The following is an 18357-nucleotide window of genomic DNA, read 5'->3' on the forward strand; positions in this document are numbered from 1 at the left end:
CAGTGTGAAATTTGAGTACTCTATTGTACACTATATTCTTCTGTCCCTTCGTAGGACATTAAAGCTGCCTCCTTGAGGACACTGACTTCCATTGTTCACCTTGAGCGTACCCCAAAGCTCAGCAGCATCATTGACTGCACTGGCACTGCTTCTTACCATGGATTCCTTCCAGTCCTTGTCCGCAACTGTATCCAGGCCATGATTGGTGAGTGCCATTGCTACCAAGAAGGGGGGGGAGGGGGCTTGCCATGGCTCTGTTGCAGGTCCTAGACTTTTAATAGGGATTTCTTGTGCTTTCAGATCCTACCATGGATCCATATCCCCACCAATTTGCTACAGCCCTCTTCTCATTCCTGTATCACCTGGCTAGTTATGATGCTGGAGGGGAGGCACTTGTATCCTGTGGCATGATGGAAGCCCTGTTGAAGGTACTTGGGCATGGTGACTTTTTTCCCCTATTATGAATTATTGATAATGGTGGGGATATAAAGTTGGAGTTGACTTAGATGTAATGCTTTTGGGAAAAGTCAAATGTGGCACTGAAGAATCTGTGGCATGTGACTGGATATTTTTCTCTCTCCCCCCACCTTCAGGTGATAAAATTCCTTGGAGATGAGCAGGATCAGATCACATTTGTGACCCGTGCAGTGCGTGTGGTTGACCTTATCACTAACTTGGACATGGCAGCCTTCCAGTCGCATAGTGGCCTTTCCATCTTCATCTTCCGGTTGGAGGTGAGGACTTTGGTCACATGTTACAGAATGAACGTTATGAGCTTGCTTTAAGTGTGCTATTTTTTTTTTTTTTTTTAAACAAAACTGCTAGTTTGGGCATAGGTTGTTTGTATAACAGGGAAGGTTTTTCTTGAGGTGATATGTCATCTTCATCGCACAGCTCCTTGTTTTCAGCACAGAATGTTTACAACTTTAACTTTATCTTCTGTCAGCATGAGGTGGATCTGTGTAGGAAGGAGTGCCCCTTCGTCATAAAACCCAAGATCCAGCGGCCCAGCACAGCTCAAGAAGGGGAAGAAATGGAAACAGACATGGAAGGTACCTGGTATTAACTTTCCTTTTCTTGTTGAACCAGCTCTGTAAGTCATCTTAGCTGTCTCCTGGGTCCATAGTTACTGAACAGAATTTGACCAGAGGAACTGTCCCTCAATAAGAGCTTGGCATTGACAATTGACCACTGAGAGGCAGTGACTGTTGTGCTGGGACCCAACACTAGATAATAGACCATGACATCTCCTCTGTTATCCTGGAACCCTTCTGGCTAGGAGTTGTCATTTATCCTGTCTGTTGAGCGTGGTCGGCTGTACAGTCTTTAGTTATGTGCAGGACTTATTTCTGTTTCATAGTCAATGTAAAGCTGTGAGCTTCTGGTGCTCGTGTAAGTGTTGGTCTATTTTCAGTTTCAGATGTTGTCATGGAGAGCAGCCCTGGCCCCTCCACCTCCACAGATCAACGGTCTGAGCCTGAACCTAGAGCCCAGAATATTACCAACAGCAGCAGCAATGTTATTACACCCAGATCAGGTATGGGTTAATGATGAGAAGAATTCTGACAGAAGAGTGGACCTCTTGTTCGGGAATTGCTTTGGAAGGGAAGCCAATTGTGTGGTGAGGGCTGGATTTAGACATAGGCATCTGCTTGTGGGGTCAGATTTTCATAGGTGCTGGAATGCAGCTACTGTTGCATAGTCATTCAGGGCTGCTACCGGGGGGCCCTTCTTTTTCTGCAGGAGTAGCAACTGCAGAAGGAATATTTAGTGCAGGACTGTAAGTACTTGTGCGCTCACAGGCTCTATGGCTCCCTGCTGTCTGTAGGATTTTCAAAGTAACAAGAAGCCTGAATAGGCGGAAGGAGCAGGATTGTGATATAAGACTTCACAGGGCCCCCACATTGAGTGATGATCTTGCTGTAGTTGCTGTTGCCAGAAATGTGCAGTGCTACTCCAAGGTGATAGGGATGCAGAGGAGAGGATCTGGACAAAGGTGTTTTGGCGGGGGGGGGGGGGGGGGGAAGAGATCTGGCCTCACTCCACCCCACCCCTCTGACTTTTGGGTGGGAGAGATTCCCTTAATTTGAATCCGCCCTACATGTTTTAGGAAGAAGGTCACTGGCTTTGTATGTTCTCTCCTGTCAGGAGTCCAGTGTATTCCCCAACGAGCTGCACTGCTTAAATCCATGCTGAACTTTCTAAAGAAGGCCATTCAGGATCCTGCTTTCTCTGATGGCATCCGTCATGGTAAGACTAAAGGGAGAGAGGGTTTTCTGATCTGAGTTATGAACTATAAGCTATGTAGGTTGTTTTTTTTTTTTTTTTAAATATTGAAGCTTTTTCAAAATAAAACAAAACAAGCAACTTATTCATTGCAACAATTAATGCTTAACCATCCTCCTTAGCCCCTCCCCACATTTCCCAAAAGCTATATAATTTAAATGTGAACTGTATAGGGACACTTTTTTTCCCTAAATTTAAATTTTATGAGTTTGTACTTAGACACTTTATCCTGTTGCCTAATCAACATTTCATATAAATGTGTAAATGGATCTAAATCTTATATAGGAAAGTGTGCTGCTTTTTGGACTCCTCAGTGGTTTTCTCACTGCAGGCTATGTCTGCTTATGGATTCTCACTCCACCTACCCCCACACCCTAAAATCCCTGTTCTCATGGAAACTCCTCTGGTCTTGCAGTGATGGATGGCTCACTGCCCACCTCCCTGAAGCACGTCATCAGCAATGCAGAGTACTATGGGCCCTCCCTTTTTTTGCTTGGTGAGTCTCTAGGTCTACATCTTTGAAAATTGGTGTGAGTTAGAGGTATTTAAAGGAGGGGGTGAGATGCTTAACATAAACATATTTATATCAATTGGAGCTTTAAAGAAGGCTAGTAGGAACCTATGATCTCTAGAAGCTTTTAGTGCAGGGTTTACTCTTCCCAAAATACTTGAGGTGGTAGAAAATCCAACTGTCAGCCAAATTGTGGGAGTTAAGCTCTTTGTAATAACCCTGCAAGATTGTTGTACTTGGTGCAGCATTTGTAACCCAGTATACTTTGCTAGTTTGCACTATACCAGGACTAAGCTGGTGTTCTCACAATATCCATATGCCTTGGCTGGGGATGCAGGTGGATGAAGGGGCAACTGGTCAGTATTGTAGTTGAGGAATACCATTTGCAGTGAGATTGAAAGTGATTGTTCCTAGGTAGATGAAATATCTGAGGGTTTTACATGTCTGTCTACCCTAAACTTGACAGGATGTGCTCAAGGAACCAAGTGACATCTTTGCTAAATGTTCTCACCTTTCAAAACAGAGGAAGGGGTAGAATTGAGACTAATGTAGCCAAGGTTCTGAGCCATTGAATAGAGGAAGCTTAGGTACTGGGAAGCTGAAAATTGGGTATTCGAGTTTGTAGTTAATGGAATTAACTATACAGTTGTAAATTGCTGAATGTGGGAGGGTTTCAGGTGTACGTGTCTTATTGCTGCCTTGTGATCATGTGAGGCTCTACCCAGTTTATTGTCTGCTTTCCTTATTACTTCCTACAGCCACTGAAGTGGTGACGGTCTTTGTATTCCAAGAGCCTTCACTGCTTTCATCCCTGCAAGACAACGGTCTGACAGATGTCATGCTGCATGCACTCCTGATAAAGGATGTAAGTTATTCCTCTCTATCCAGAATTGAGAACCCTTCTAGTAGTTTATTTGTCTTGAGGGTTGTAGAAGTAATGAGAAAAACTAATGGTGAGAAGATTCCTATTTTGTGCTAATCCTGTTTTGTTCATGGTCAAGAAGAATTATTCTAGCCTTTCAAACAGTAATGTTACCAGACAGTGCCAAATGGGAATTCCAGTGTAGCAAGAATATTTTTGGTTCTCTCTATTTTGCTTATGGAAGTGATAGTTGGGACAATGCTACACACACTTTCCAGTATTGTTTTTTTTGCTGGTTATAGGTCACCAGATACAGAATAGTGAGCCTCTTTGCCCACAAACTCCAACACACACAAAATGTATAATATTTCTGATAGGTGTTAGATACCATCTATATATACCTGTTCTGTATTAGGCTAGCAGAAACCAAAAACTTAGAAATATTTTGGTAGTTTGTCACCTGCAAGTAATATATGTAAACCACTTTGGCTGTACCACAGAAAGGTGGTATATCAAAGTGTGACCCTTTATCTTTATGCCTTCCACTGCTCTGTTGTGGCTATGCTCAGATTCTTCTGGTTATCCAAAAAGTTGGTCTTACCTGATAAAGGTACTGTAAGAAACATGTATTTCTATTACGGAGCTTCCCACTATTCCAGAACCTCTCCTACTCTCCTCCGCTCTCTTTTACTCCTTCTCTTACTCTCAGCCAGTGACATCAATCCCAATCCTGGCCCCCCTCACCAACTATTATCCCAACTCTACAGATCTCACCGCGACCTCTCTAACCTCATCTCTATTTCTCTACTCCCCTCCTCTTCTCTGCCCTTCTCTTGCGCCCTATGGAATGCCCGCTCTATCTGTAACAAACTCGCCTATATCCAGGACCTCTTTATCTTGCGTCACCTCCATCTGCTCGCCATAACAGAAACCTGGCTCTGCCCTGATGACTCTGCTTCAGTCGCAGCCCTGTGCCATGGCGGTTATCTATTTTCACATACTCCTCGCCCTGCTGGTCGTGGGGGCGGTGTTGGACTACTTCTTTCTCCCTCCTCCAGATTTCAACCCCTTCTTCCACCTCAATCTCACTGTTTTTCCTCCTTTGAAGTCCACTCTATCCGCCTTTTCTCTCCTCTGCCTCTTCGAATAGCGGTCATTTATCGCCCCCCCCGATAAGTCCCTTTCATCCTTTCTCAGTGACTTTGACGCCTGGCTTGCCGCCTTCCATGATCCTTCCTTCCCCTCTCTCATCTTTGGTGACTTTAATATTCCTGCTAATGATCCTTCCAACTCTTATATTTCCAAGTTACTCGCTTTAACGTCCTCCTTTAATCTCCAACTATGCTCCACCTCCCCCACTCATCAAAATGGTCACTCTCTTGATCTTATCTTCTCCTCCAACTGTTCACCCTCTAGTTTCCTTGCCTCTGATCTTCCCTCCTCTGATCACCATCTTATAACTTTCACACTTAATTCTCCTCCCTCCCAGTCCCGTCCTATGTTATCTAATTTATCTAGGAATCTTCACGATATTGACCCTTCATCTCTATCCTCCCATGTTTCAAACCTCCTCTCTACTGTGGCACCATCCACGTCTGTCAACGAGGCTGTTTCTTCTTACAACAATACTCTATCCTCTGCCTTAGACACTCTTGCACCTTTGATGACCCGCCCTGTAAGGCGTACAAAACCCCAACCTTGGCTGACTTCTAATATCCGCTACCTACGTTCCTGTACCCGCTCCGCCGAACGCCTCTGGCGGAAATCTCGGGCCCTTGCTGATTTCTTACATTTTAAGTTCATGCTGACCTCCTTCCAATCTGCTCTTTTACGTGCCAAACAGGATTATTATATCCAACTGACCAACTCTCTTGGCTCTAATCCTCGACTTCTCTTCACCACATTGAACTCTCTCCTCAAGGTGCCCCCTCCCCCAACTCCCCCTTCATTATCTCCTCAGACCCTTGCTGAATTCTTTCACAACAAGGTTCAAAAGATAAACCTTGCTTTCTCTACCTCACCACCTCTCCCTCCACTAGTCCGTTCCCCTCTCTCCCTTTCCTGAAGTTACTATTGAGGAAACTACACTACACTTCTCCTTTCGTTCTCAAAATGTACCACCTGTTCCTCTGATCCCATTCCCACCCAACTTCTTAATGCCATCACTCCTGCTCTTATTCTTTTTATCTGTCACATTCTCAACCTCTCACTTTCCACTGTGAATGTCCCCGCTGCCTTTAAACATGCTGTAGTCACACCTCTCCTTAAGAAGCCTTCACTCGACCCTACTTGTCCCTCTAATTACCAACCCATCTCCCTCCTTCCCTTTCTCTCCAAATTACTTGAGCGTGCTGTTCACCGCCGCTGCCTTGATTTTCTCTCCTCACATGCTATTCTTGACCCACTACAATCTGGTTTTCGCCCTCTCCACTCAATCGAAATTGCGCTTACTAAAGTCTCCAATGACCTATTACTGGCTAAATCCAGAGGTCAATATTCCATCCTCATTCTTGATCTTTCCGCTGCTTTTGACACTGTCGATCACAGCATACTTCTCGCTACCCTGTCCTCACTTGGATTCCAGGGCTCTGTCCTTTCCTGGTTCTCTTCCTACCTCTCCCTCCGCACCTTTAGTGTTCACTCTGGTGGATCTACTTCTACTTCTATCCCTCTGCCTGTCGGCGTACCTCAGGGTTCTGTTCTTGGTCCCCTCCTCTTTTCTATCTACACTTCTTCCCTTGGTTCATTAATCCCATCCCATGGCTTTTCCTACCATCTCTATGCTGATGACTTCCAAATCTACCTTTCTACCCCTGATATCTCACCTTGCATCTAAACCAAAGTTTCAGCGTGCTTGTCTGACATTGCTGTCTGGATGTCTCAACGCCACCTGAAATTAAATATGACCAAAACCGAGCTTCTCATTTCCCCCCCCCCCCCCCCCAAACCCACCTCCCCGCTCCCCCCGTTTTCTATTTCTGTTGATGGCTCTCTCATTCTCCCTGTCTCCTCAGCTCGAAACCTTGGGGTCATCTTTGACTCTTCTCTCTCCTTCTCTGCTCATATCCAGCAGATTGCCAAGACCTGTCGTTTCTTTCTTTACAACATCCGTAAAATCCGCCCCTTTCTTTCCGAGCACTCTACCAAAATCCTCATCCACACCCTTGTCACCTCTCGTTTGGACTACTGCAATCTGCTTCTTGCTGGCCTCCCACTTAGTCACCTCTCCCCTCTCCAGTCGGTTCAAAACTCTGCTGCCCGTCTCGTCTTCCGCCAGGGTCGCTTTACTCATACTACCCCTCTCCTCAAGACCCTTCACTGGCTCCCTATCCGTTTTCGCATCCTGTTCAAACTTCTTCTACTAACCTATAAATGTACTCACTCTGCTGCTCCCCAGTATCTCTCCACACTCGTCCTTCCCTACACCCCTTCCCGTGCACTCCGCTCCATGGAGAAATCCTTCTTATCTTTTCCCTTCTCCACTACTGCCAACTCCAGACTTCGCGCCTTCTGTCTCGCTGCACCCTACACCTGGAATAAACTTCCTGAGCCCCTACGTTGTGCCCCATCCTTGGCCACCTTTAAATCTAGACTGAAAGCCCACCTCTTTAACATTGCTTTTGACTCGTAACCACTTGTAACCACTCGCCTCCACCTACCCTCCTCTCTTCCTTCCTGTTCACATTAATTGATTTGATTTGCTTACTTTATTTTTTTTTTTTGTCTATTAGATTGTAAGCTCTTTGAGCAGGGACAGTCTTTCTTCTATGTGGTTTGCAGCGCTGCGTACGCCTTGTAGCGCTATAGAAATGCTAAATAGTAGTAGTAGTAGTAGTAACTTGTGGGGTAGTTGCAGGAGCGGTCCAAGGTAAATCTGCCTGAAGCGAGGGATGAGATGGCGTCCCTGGCATCCTGCCCTTCCCCCAACTCCCTTAGAGCTACAGTCAGGGAGTAAGATGGTTGGGAGTGATAAAAATTACAAACTGACAGGAGCCAAGCAATTAAGTTTATTACAAAGTTATGAAAATACATACCATATGTTCTTATATATTGTATGCACATAAAACTAAAGTGAAGCAGCCTAAAGGAGTCAAACCACACACAAGAAATATGGTCTTTCTCATTTCTCCAGGATGGAGCCCTCTGGTGCTGGCAGCCACCAGGACTTAGCTGCACACCTCTAAGGCCTGGGGTGAGGAGCACCAGTACTCTCAGAGAATATAGAATACAATTATTCATTCACGAAGCATTCCCAGATCAATAAAACTCTCCCAACAAGAGGTACAGAGGAGAAATGGAATGTTTCACTTTACAACTCAACAAACTCACTCTGGTGTCAAATCAGTGATAGCAACACAAACTCCCTCCACTATCAGGCATCTCCCACCTGCCCCCTTTACCCAGCCCCAGCATCAGACTGGCCTCATCAGCCCCCTTCTATCTGCCCAGTACCACTAAGTCAACTGCAGAGAAGGGAGCTCCTTTCTTAGCTCAAGCCACTGGTACCATGCAGGAATTGAAAGTAGAGAACAAATACTTCCTGTACTACACATGAAACAGAAAGTAGATTCTCTGATTTTAGCAGCTGTGTGGTGCTGACAGCCAGAGCAGTTGGACTGAAGAAACGGCACTATCTAAAGTCTGCAATGACCTGTTCCTTGCCAAATCCAAATCCATCCTCATCCTCCTCGACCTATCCGCTGCTTTTGACACTGTCAATCACGATTTACTTTTTGCCACACTGTCCTCATTTGGGTTCCAGGGCTCTGTCCTCTCCTAGTTCTCCTCTTATCTCTCCCACTGTACCTTCAGAGTACACTCTCATGGTTCTTCCTCCACCCCTATCCCGCTCTCTGTTGGAGTTCCTCAGGGATCTGTCGTTGGACCCCTTCTTTTTTCAATCTACACCTCTTCTCTGGGCTCCCTGATCTCATCTCATGGTTTCCAATATCATCTTTATGCTGACGACACCCAGCTTTAGCTCTCCACACCAGACATCACTGCTGAAACCCAGGCCAAAATATCGGCTTGCTTATCCAACATTGCTGCCTGGATGTCCAACCGCCACCTGAAACTGAACATGGCCAAGACCGAGCTTATTGTCTTCCCACCCAAACCCACTTCCCCTCTCCCTTCACTCTATATCTCAGTTGATAACACCCTCGTCCCCGTCTTATCTGCCTGCAACCTTGGAGTTATCTTCGACTCCTCCCTCTCCTTCTCTGCGCATATCCAGCAGATAGCCAAGACCTGTCGCTTCTTCCTCTATAACATTAGCAAAATTCGCCCTTTCCTCTCTGAGCACACCACCCGAGCTCTCGTCCACTCTCTCATTACCTCTCGCCTTGACTACTGCAACCTACTCCTCACTGGCCTCCCACTTAGCCATCTATCCCCCCTTCAGTCCGTTCAGAGCTCGGCTGCACGTCTTATCTTCCACCTGGACCGATATACTCATATCACCCCTCTCCTCAACTCACTTCACTAGCTTCCCATCAGGTACCACATACAGTTCAAGCTTCTCCTACTAACCTACAAATGCACTCGATCTGCAGCCCCTCCTTACCTCTCTACCCTCATCTCCCCTTACGTTCCTACCCGTAACCTCCGCTCTCAAGACAAATCCCTCCTCTCAGTACCCTTCTCCACCACCGCCAACTCCAGGTTCTGCCCTCTCTGCCTCGCCTCACCCCATGCTTGGAATAAACTCCCTGAGCCCATACGCCAGGCCCCCTCCCTGCCCATCTTCAAATCCTTGCTCAAAGCCCACCTATTCAATGTCGCCTTCGGCACCTAACCACTACACCTCTATTCAGGAAATCTTGACTGCCCCAACTTGACATCTCGTCCTTTAGATTGTAAGCGCCTTCGAGCAGGGACTGTCCTTCTTTGTTAAACTGTACAGCGCTGCGTAACCCTAGTAGCGCTCTAGAAATGTTAAGTAGTAGTAGTAGTACATTCTAGTGGCACCAGACCAAGCAGGTAGTAGAAAGTAGTTGGCCCAAGTTTTGGTGGAACCAAAAGAGGCTGGTTCACCACAGCAATATGAGAAAAACACAATCACTATTGAAGGCATTCTCCGAGGACAAGCAGGCTGCTTGTTCTCACTGATGGGTGACATCCGCGGCAGCCCCTCCAATCGGAATCTTCACTAGCAAAAGCCTTTGCTAGCCCTCGCGCGCCGATGCGCACCGTGCATGCGCGACCGTCTTCCCGCCCGAAACCGGCTTGAGCTGGCCAGGCTTCTTTTCTCCGCGCTCGGTACGGTTGTGTTTTACCGTTCGTGCCCCGGAAAGTCGACCTCGCGCGTCGTTTTTCGACATTTTTCTGTGAGAAATCCAGAAATCATTTGGATTAGCCACTTTCGGTTTTTCCTTCCTCTACTTAGAGTTTTTTCGCCCCGTTAAGTTTTCTTTCGTCGTCGGGGTAGGCCTTTCTTATGCCCCGGTCGAAATTTCCCTTTTTTCTGTGCCAAATTTCGCCATTTCGTCTTTCGATTTTGCCGGCGTGATTTTTCCGCCCATGACATCGAAGCCTTCCAGCGGCTTCAAGAAGTGCACCCAGTGCGCCGGGTAATCTCGCTCACTGACAGGCACGCGTCGTGTCTTCAGTGTCTGGGGGCTGGGCACCGCCCTCAGGCCTGTAGTCTGTGTTCCCTTTTGCAAAGGCGGACTCAGGTAGCGAGGTTAGCCCAGTGGAACATTTTGTTCTCGGGCTCTTCGTCGGCATCGGCACCGGGGGTATCGAGTGCATCGACGTCTTCAGCGTCCAGACCTTCAACCTCGGCGGCCAGTGCATCGAGTGCATCGAGGCATCGGCCCTCTGCATCGGCGCCGAGACATCGGATAGCTGCATCGACGTCGGTGGTACCGGGACCTCGTCTGCTGATGTCGTCAGACGGTGGTGCTTCGTCTGGAGTGCAGGTGAGGGCTGTCCATTCCCCTGCAGGTGGCGGTGAGCCTTTGGGTGGGTCTCCCCCTACCCTGAGGGCTCCTGCGGTACAGCCCCCCCGAGACCGACCTTCTTCGGTCTCGGCCCCGAGGAAGCGACGGCTGGATTCTACGTCCTCGTCGGTACCGGGAAGCTCCGGTGACATGCTTCGTCCCAAGAAGTCGAAGAAGCATCGTCACCGGTCCCCTTCCCATGTCGGTACCGAGAGCTCTGGGTCGCCGAAGGAGTCGGCACCCAGCAGGCATCGGCGCCGAGAGGACCGCTCACCCTCTGTTCAGGAGGTGTCGATGCGCTCCACTCTGGACAGCCCGGAACAGCCTCCATGCCCGGAACAGGTTCTGACGTCGACGCCTGCATCGACCTCCATGCCTTTCTCTGCAGCCGCTCTGAACGAGAGCCTCTGGGCCGTCCTCCCAGAGATTCTGGGAGAGCTGTTGCGCCCTACCCCTCTGGTACCGGCGGTGCTTGCGCCGCTGGTACCGTCGAGCGTGGCGCCGGCTGGCCCTTCGCCCGAGGTGAGGTCTCCGGCGTCGGTGCCGCGTGCGGTGCCGGCTGCCATCGCCTCCCAGGAAGGCTCCCCGACTACGTCGGCGGAGGGAGCTTCGCCGATGCGGGCGAGGGAGTCTACCTCTCGACGCCCCCATCGTGGACGTGGCTCCACGGAATCGAGACGGGCACGGTTGCAGACACAGGTCCATGAACTTGTCTGACACCGAGGGTGAGGCCTCGTGGGAAGAGGAAGAAGACCCCAGATATTTCTCTGACGAGGAGTCTGAGGATCTTCCTTCCGATCCCACTCCCTCTCCTGAAAGACAGCTTTCTCCTCCTGAGAGTATGTCTTTCGCTTCCTTTGTCCAGGAGATGTCTACGGCCATCCCCTTCCCGGTGGTTGTGGAGGACGAGCCCAGGGCTGAAATGTTTGAGCTCCTGGACTATCCTTCTCCACCTAAGGAAGCGTCCACTGTTCCCTTGCACCATGTCCTAAAAAAGACATTGCTTGCGAACTGGACCAAGCCTTTAACTAATCCCCACATCCCCAAGAAGATCGAGTCCCAGTACCGGATCCATGGGGACCCAGATCTGATGCGCACTCAGTTGCCTCATGATTCTGGAGTTGTGGATCTGGCCCTAAAGAAGGCTAAGAGTTCTAGGGAGCATGCTTCGGCGCCCCCGGGCAAGGACTCTAGAACCTTAGACTCCTTTGGAAGGAAGGCCTACCATTCTATGCTCGTGGCCAAAATTCAGTCTTACCAGCTCTACACGAGCATCCACATGCGGAACAATGTGCGGCAGTTGGCGGGCTTGGTTGATGTGCTCCCCCCTGAGAAAGCCAAGCCGTTTCAGGAGGTGGTCAGGCAGCTGAAGGCGTGCAGAAAATTCCTGGCCAGAGGGGTGTATGACACCTTTGATGTTGCGTCCAGGGCCGCTGCTCAAGGTGTGGTGATGCGCAGGCTCTCATGGCTGCGTGCCTCCGACCTGGAGAATAGAATCCAGCAGCGGATTGCGGACTCGCCTTGCCGTGCGGATAACATTTTTGGAGAGAAAGTCGAACAGGTGGTAGAGCAGCTCCACCAGCGGGACACCGCATTCGACAAGTTCTCCCGCCGGCAGCCTTCAGCCTCTACCTCTACAGGTAGAAGATTTTTTGGGGGAAGGAAGACTGTTCCCTACTCTTCTGGCAAGCGTAGGTACAATCCTCCTTCTCGACAGCCTGCGGCCCAGGCTAAGCCCCAGCGCGCTCGCTCTCGTCAGCAGCGTGCGACTCAGCAAGGCCCCTCGGCTCCCCAGCAAAAGCAAGGGGCGAGCTTTTGACTGGCTCCAGCAGAGCATAGCCGACATCCAAGTGTCAGTGCCGGGCGACCTACCAGTCGGAGGGAGGTTGAAAGCTTTTCACCATAGGTGGCCTCTCATAACCTCCGAATAGTGGGTTCTTCAAATAGTCCGGCAAGGATACACCCTCAATTTGACCTCGAAACCTCCAAATTGTCCACCGGGAGCTCAGTCTTACAGCTTCCAGCACAAGCAGGTACTTGCAGAGGAACTCTCCGCCCTTCTCAGCGCCAATGCGGTCGAGCCCGTGCCATCCGGGCAAGAAGGGCTGGGATTCTATTCCAGGTACTTCCTTGTGGAAAAGAAAACAGGGGGGATGCGTCCCATCCTAGACCTAAGGGCCCTGAACAAATATCTGGTCAAAGAAAAGTTCAGGATGCTTTCCCTGGGCACCCTCCTTCCCATGATTCAGGAAAACGATTGGCTATGCTCTCTGGACTTGAAGGATGCCTACACACACATCCCGATACTGCCAGCTCACAGACAGTATCTGCGATTTCAGCTGGGCACACGTCACTTCCAGTACTGTGTGCTACCCTTTGGGCTCGCCTCTGCGCCCAGGGTGTTCACAAAGTGCTTGGCTGTAGTAGCGGCAGCAGTTCGCAGGCTGGGGGTGCACGTGTTCCCATATCTCGACGATTGGCTGGTGAAGAACACGTCCGAGGCAGGAGCCCTGCAGTCCATGCAGATGACTATTCGCCTCCTGGAGCTACTGGGGTTTGTGATAAATTACCCAAAGTCCCATCTTCTCCCGGCGCAGAGACTCGAATTCATAGGAGCTCTGCTGGATTCTCGGACGGCTCGCGCCTATCTCCCAGAGGCGAGAGCCAACAACTTGTTGTCCCTCGTCTCGCGGGTGCGAGCGTCCCAGCAGATCACAGCTCGGCAGATGTTGAGATTGCTGGGCCACATGGCCTCCACAGTTCATGTGACTCCCATGGCCTGCCTTCACATGAGATCTGCTCAATGGACCCTAGCTTCCCAGTGGTTTCAGGCTGCTGGGGATCTAGAAGACGTGATCCACCTGTCCACGAGTTTTCTCGAATCCCTGTATTGGTGGACGATTTGGTCCAATTTGACTCTGGGACGTCCTTTCCAAATTCCTCAGCCATAAAAAGTGCTGACCACGGATGCGTCTCTCCTGGGATCGGGAGCTCATGTCGATGGGCTTCACACCCAAGGAAGCTGGTCCCTCCAGGAACGCGATCTACAGATCAATCTTCTGGAGTTACGAGCGATCTGGAACGCTCTGAAGGCTTTCAGAGATCGGCTGTCCCACCAAATTATCCAAATTCAGACAGACAACCAGGTTGCCATGTATTACGTCAACAAGCAGGGGGGCACCGGATCTCGCCCCCTGTGTCAGGAAGCCGTCAGCATGTGGCTCTGGGCTCGCCGGCACGGCATGGTGCTCCAAGCCACATATCTGGCAGGCGTAAACAACAGTCTGGCCGACAGACTGAGCAGGATTATGCAACCTCACGAGTGGTCGCTCAACTCCCGAGTGGTGCGCCAGATCTTCCAAGCGTGGGGCACCCCCTTGGTGGATCTTTTCGCATCTCGAGCCAACCACAAAGTCCCTCAGTTCTGTTCCAGGCTTCAGGCCCACGGCAGACTGGCATCGGATGCCTTCCTCCTGGATTGGGGGGAGGGTCTGCTGTATGCTTATCCTCCCATTCCTCTGGTGGGGAAGACTTTGTTGAAACTCAAGCAAGACCGAGGCACCATGATTCTGATTGCTCCTTTTTGGCCGCGTCAGATCTGGTTCCCTCTTCTTCTGGAGTTGTCCTCCGAAGAACCCTGGAGATTGGAGTGTTTTCCGACCCTCATCACGCAGGACGAAGGGGCGCTTCTGCATCCCAGCCTCCGGTCCCTGGCTCTCACGGCCTGGATGTTGAGAGCGTAGACTTTGCCTCTTTGGGTCTGTCAGAGGGTGTCTCCCGCATCTTGCTTGCTTCCAGGAAAGATTCCACTAAGAGGAGTTACTTCTTTCTATGGAGGAGGTTTGCCGTCTGGTGTGACAGCAAGGCCCTAGATCCTCGCTCTTGTCCTACACAGACCCTGCTTGAATACCTTCTGCACTTGTCTGAGTCTGGTCTCAAGACCAACTCTGTAAGAGTTCACCTTAGTGCAATCAGTGCATACCATTACCATGTGGAAGGTAAGCCGATCTCGGGACAGCCTTTAGTTGTTCGCTTCATGAGAGGTTTGCTTTTGTCAAAGCCCCCTGTCAAGCCTCCTACAGTGTCATGGGATCTCAATGTCATTCTCACCCAGCTGATGAAACCTCCTTTTGAGCCACTGAACTCCTGCCATCTGAAGTACTTGACCTGGAAGGTCATTTTCTTGGTGGCAGTTACTTCAGCTCGTAGAGTCAGTGAGCTTCAGGCCCTGGTAGCCCAGGCTCCTTACACCAAATTTCATCATAACAGAGTAGTCCTCCGCACTCACCCTAAGTTCCTGCCAAAGGTTGTGTCGGAGTTCCATCTGAACCAGTCAATTGTCTTGCCAACATTCTTTCCCTGTCCTCATTCCTGCCCTGCTGAACGTCAGCTGCACACATTGGACTGCAAGAGAGCATTGGCCTTCTATCTGGAGCGGACACAGCCCAACAGACAGTCCGCCCAATTGTTTGTTTCTTTTGATCCCAACAGGAGGGGAGTGGCTGTGGGGAAACGCACCATATCCAATTGGCTAGCAGATTGCATTTCCTTCACTTACGCCCAGGCGGGGCTGGCTCTTGAGGGTCATGTCACGGCTCATAATGTTATAGCCATGGCTGTGTCGGTAGCCCACTTGAAGTCAGCCTCTATTGAAGAAATTTGCAAAGCTGCGACGTGGTCATCTGTCCACACATTCACATCTCATTACTGCCTGCAGCAGGATACCCGACGCGACATTCGGTTCGGGCAGTCAGTTCTTCAGAACCTGTTTGGGCTTTAGGATCCAACTCCACCCCCCGAGGGCCCTGTTTGTTCTGTTCCAGGCTCTACTCTCAGTTAGTTGGTAAATTTTTTAGGTCAATCTCAGTTATGTCCTCGCCGTTGCGAGGCCCAATTGACCATGTTTGTTGTTTTGAGTGAGCCTGGGGGCTAGGGATACCCCATCAGTGAGAACAAGCAGCCTGCTTGTCCTCGGAGAAAGCGAATGCTACATACCTGTAGAAGGTATTCTCCGAGGACAGCAGGCTGATTGTTCTCACAAACCCGCCCGCCTCCCCTTTGGAGTTGTGTCTTCCCTTCTCTTTGTCTTGCTACACATGAGACTGGCCGGCTCAAGCCGATTTCTGGCGGGAAGACGGCCGCGCATGCGCGGTGCGCATCGGCGCGCGAGGGCTAGCAAAGGCTTTTGCTAGTGAAGATTCCGATTGGAGGGGCTGCCGCGGACGTCACCCATCAGTGAGAACAATCAGCCTGCTGTCCTCGGAGAATACCTTCTACAGGTATGTAGCATTCGCTATGAAAGATTTTCTACTGATGCATTCGGGGTATAAATTTGGAAAGATCTGCTTCTCTTGCTTTTTAAGTACGGCAAAGATTCTATGACACTGATTCTCAACCTTTTTTCAGTTAGGACACACCAGGTGGCACTGCTCATATATGTGACACACTGCATATATGACCCTTGGGGACCTTTGGTCTGACACAATATAAGCAGTTCTTATGAGTTAAATGTAACCATGCTCTGAATCCACAAAAGTCCAACCTCCCTCCCTCCCACAAGTGCTGATCATAACTAGAATATTTCTTCATGGAAGTCATAAAACGATTATTCTGATTCCCATGTCATTGGAGCAGTAGCAACATAAATCTCTGTACCCAGGCACATTGTGAAATGCAAAACCTAAAGAAAATCCACTCAACTTAGAGTTAGCAAACATGTTATATAACTGTAGCACTGATGCTATGATTCAAACAGCAAGTATCCTACCTATTAATCCTGGGGAAATTTGTCGCAAAATGAAAAATTCTGCACAAAAATGTAGGAAATTCTGTGCACAATGTTTTAAAATTCTGTGTGTAATTTTTTTTCTCCGAGGACAAGCAGGCTGATATTGTCACGTGTGGGTGATGTCACGTCGGCGCCCGGAAGATTTTTAGTAAAAATCTACAAAAGTCTGTTCTGGAACGTTCCAGCGCGCGTAGCGCTCCCACTGCGCATGTGCGCACGTAGTTTCCCGCCCGTCACGCTCCTCAGTTTTTTCTTTTCCGCGTCTGAGGAGACACGGAGTTTGTATCGCGCTTCGTGTTTTTCCTAACGCCCCTGGAGAAGAAGTTTCCTTTTTTAGCTACTTGTTTCGCTGTTCTTTCAGCGACTTCGTGAGTTTGTTTAAAAAAAAAATCCATTATTAGTTTTTTTTCGTTTATAAGTTTCCTTTCTTCTTCGTTGCGACCGTTCTTAGGTCGCTCGATCGGGTTTTTCCCTTTTCTTGTCTTTTTTTCCGACACAATCGCGTTCTTTGATTTCGCGGAGGTGATTTTTCCCGCGATGTCATCGAAGACGCCCAGCGGCTTCAAGCCATGCGCCCGCTGCAACCGGACCATCTCTGGCACTGATCCGCACTCCTGGTGCCTTCAGTGCCTTGTGCCCGACCATCTTCAGGAAAGCTGTAAGTTGTGCCTAAAAATGAAAAAGCGCACTCAGCTTTCTAGAGAGGCCCAAAGAGAAAAGCTTTTTGGGTCCGGTACCTCGACGTCGGCGTCTACATCAGTACCGTCGACGTCGACGGCAGCGTTGGCATCGGGAGACCGGGTACAGGCTGCCAAGAGACCGATGCACGCTGGGAGCAGTGATGCATCAAGCAGGTCTCCACCTGCCTCGGCGCCTCCTCCTTTGCAGGCCCCTCGGTACTGACCTCTATCGGACCCGGCCCCGAGGAAGCGTGTGGATTCCACGTCTTCCTCACCGGTACTGAGGAGTCTCGATGACGGGCGTCGGATGAAGGCCAAGAAGCACCGTCATCGTTCTCCTTCTTGACATGGTACCGGGAGCTCCGGGTCATTGAAGCATTCGGTACCCAAGATGCGTCGATGCCGATAGGATCGCTCTCCCTCTGTTATGGAGGTATCGATGCACAGGTCGTCTGGCAGCCCGGTACCGGCTCCCCAGCCTCTGCAGATTCTGCTTCTGAAGCCCACACCGACACCGCAGCCTTCCCCAACAGCTTCTGTAGATGACTGCATCAAGGCTATTTTTCCTGGTTTCATGGAAGCGGTGCTGCACCATTTGCGCCCGGCACCGGAGGTACTGGTTCCGACGATGCCGGAGGCTCCTGCGGCATCGTGCCTTTTGCTGGTGGTGAGGTCTCCTTCGGTACCGCTTCTGGTATTTGGGTCGGTAGCCTCCTGGGTCGACTCTCCATTGCCTTCAGTGGAGGAAGCTTCACCGGAGTCTCCTGGGGAGTCGACTTCTCAACACCGTCGAGGTCACCGCACCTCCATGTCGAGACGGGCTCGGATCCGGGCTGCTCTTTCTGAGTTGTTAGCCCCATCCGATGATGGTTCATCTGATGAAGATGGGGGTCATGGAGTTTTCTCTGCCGAGGATTCTCTAGGTCTTCCATCTGATTCGACCCCCCTCACCTCAGAGACAGGTCTCCCCTCCGGAGAGTTTGTCTTTTTCATCTTTTGTGCGGGAAATGTCTGAGGCCATTCCCTTCCCTGTGGAGACTGTGGATGAGCCCAGGGCCAAGATGCTCGAGGTCCTGGATTATCCATCTCCACCCGAGTCTTCTACCACAGCTCTTTTTCATGATACACTCAGGGAAGTGCTGATGAGTAAATGGGAGAAGCCTCTTTCATGTCCAGCTATTCCCAAAAAGGCTTAATCCCAGTATTGGATCCACTGGAAACCCAGTTTCGTCCGTCCTCATGATTCTGCAGTGGTGGATTCCGATCTCAGAAGAGCTAAGAGTTCT

General features: G+C 49.9%; 1 protein-coding gene across 1 annotated transcript in view; it reads left to right on the plus strand.

The window, feature by feature from the left end:
- The window catches only part of HUWE1 (HECT, UBA and WWE domain containing E3 ubiquitin protein ligase 1), a 1034695-nt gene that overhangs the window by 160787 nt on the left and 855551 nt on the right, over nt 1–18357 (plus strand). The window contains 8 exon segments of the mRNA XM_030194273.1: nt 55–205; nt 301–428; nt 594–734; nt 947–1052; nt 1415–1537; nt 2149–2250; nt 2702–2782; nt 3556–3662. Of these exon segments, the coding sequence (XP_030050133.1) occupies nt 55–205; nt 301–428; nt 594–734; nt 947–1052; nt 1415–1537; nt 2149–2250; nt 2702–2782; nt 3556–3662 (939 nt within the window).

The sequence above is a fragment of the Microcaecilia unicolor genome, chromosome 2 (genome assembly GCF_901765095.1).
Source record: "Microcaecilia unicolor chromosome 2, aMicUni1.1, whole genome shotgun sequence".
NCBI lineage: Eukaryota > Metazoa > Chordata > Amphibia > Gymnophiona > Siphonopidae > Microcaecilia > Microcaecilia unicolor.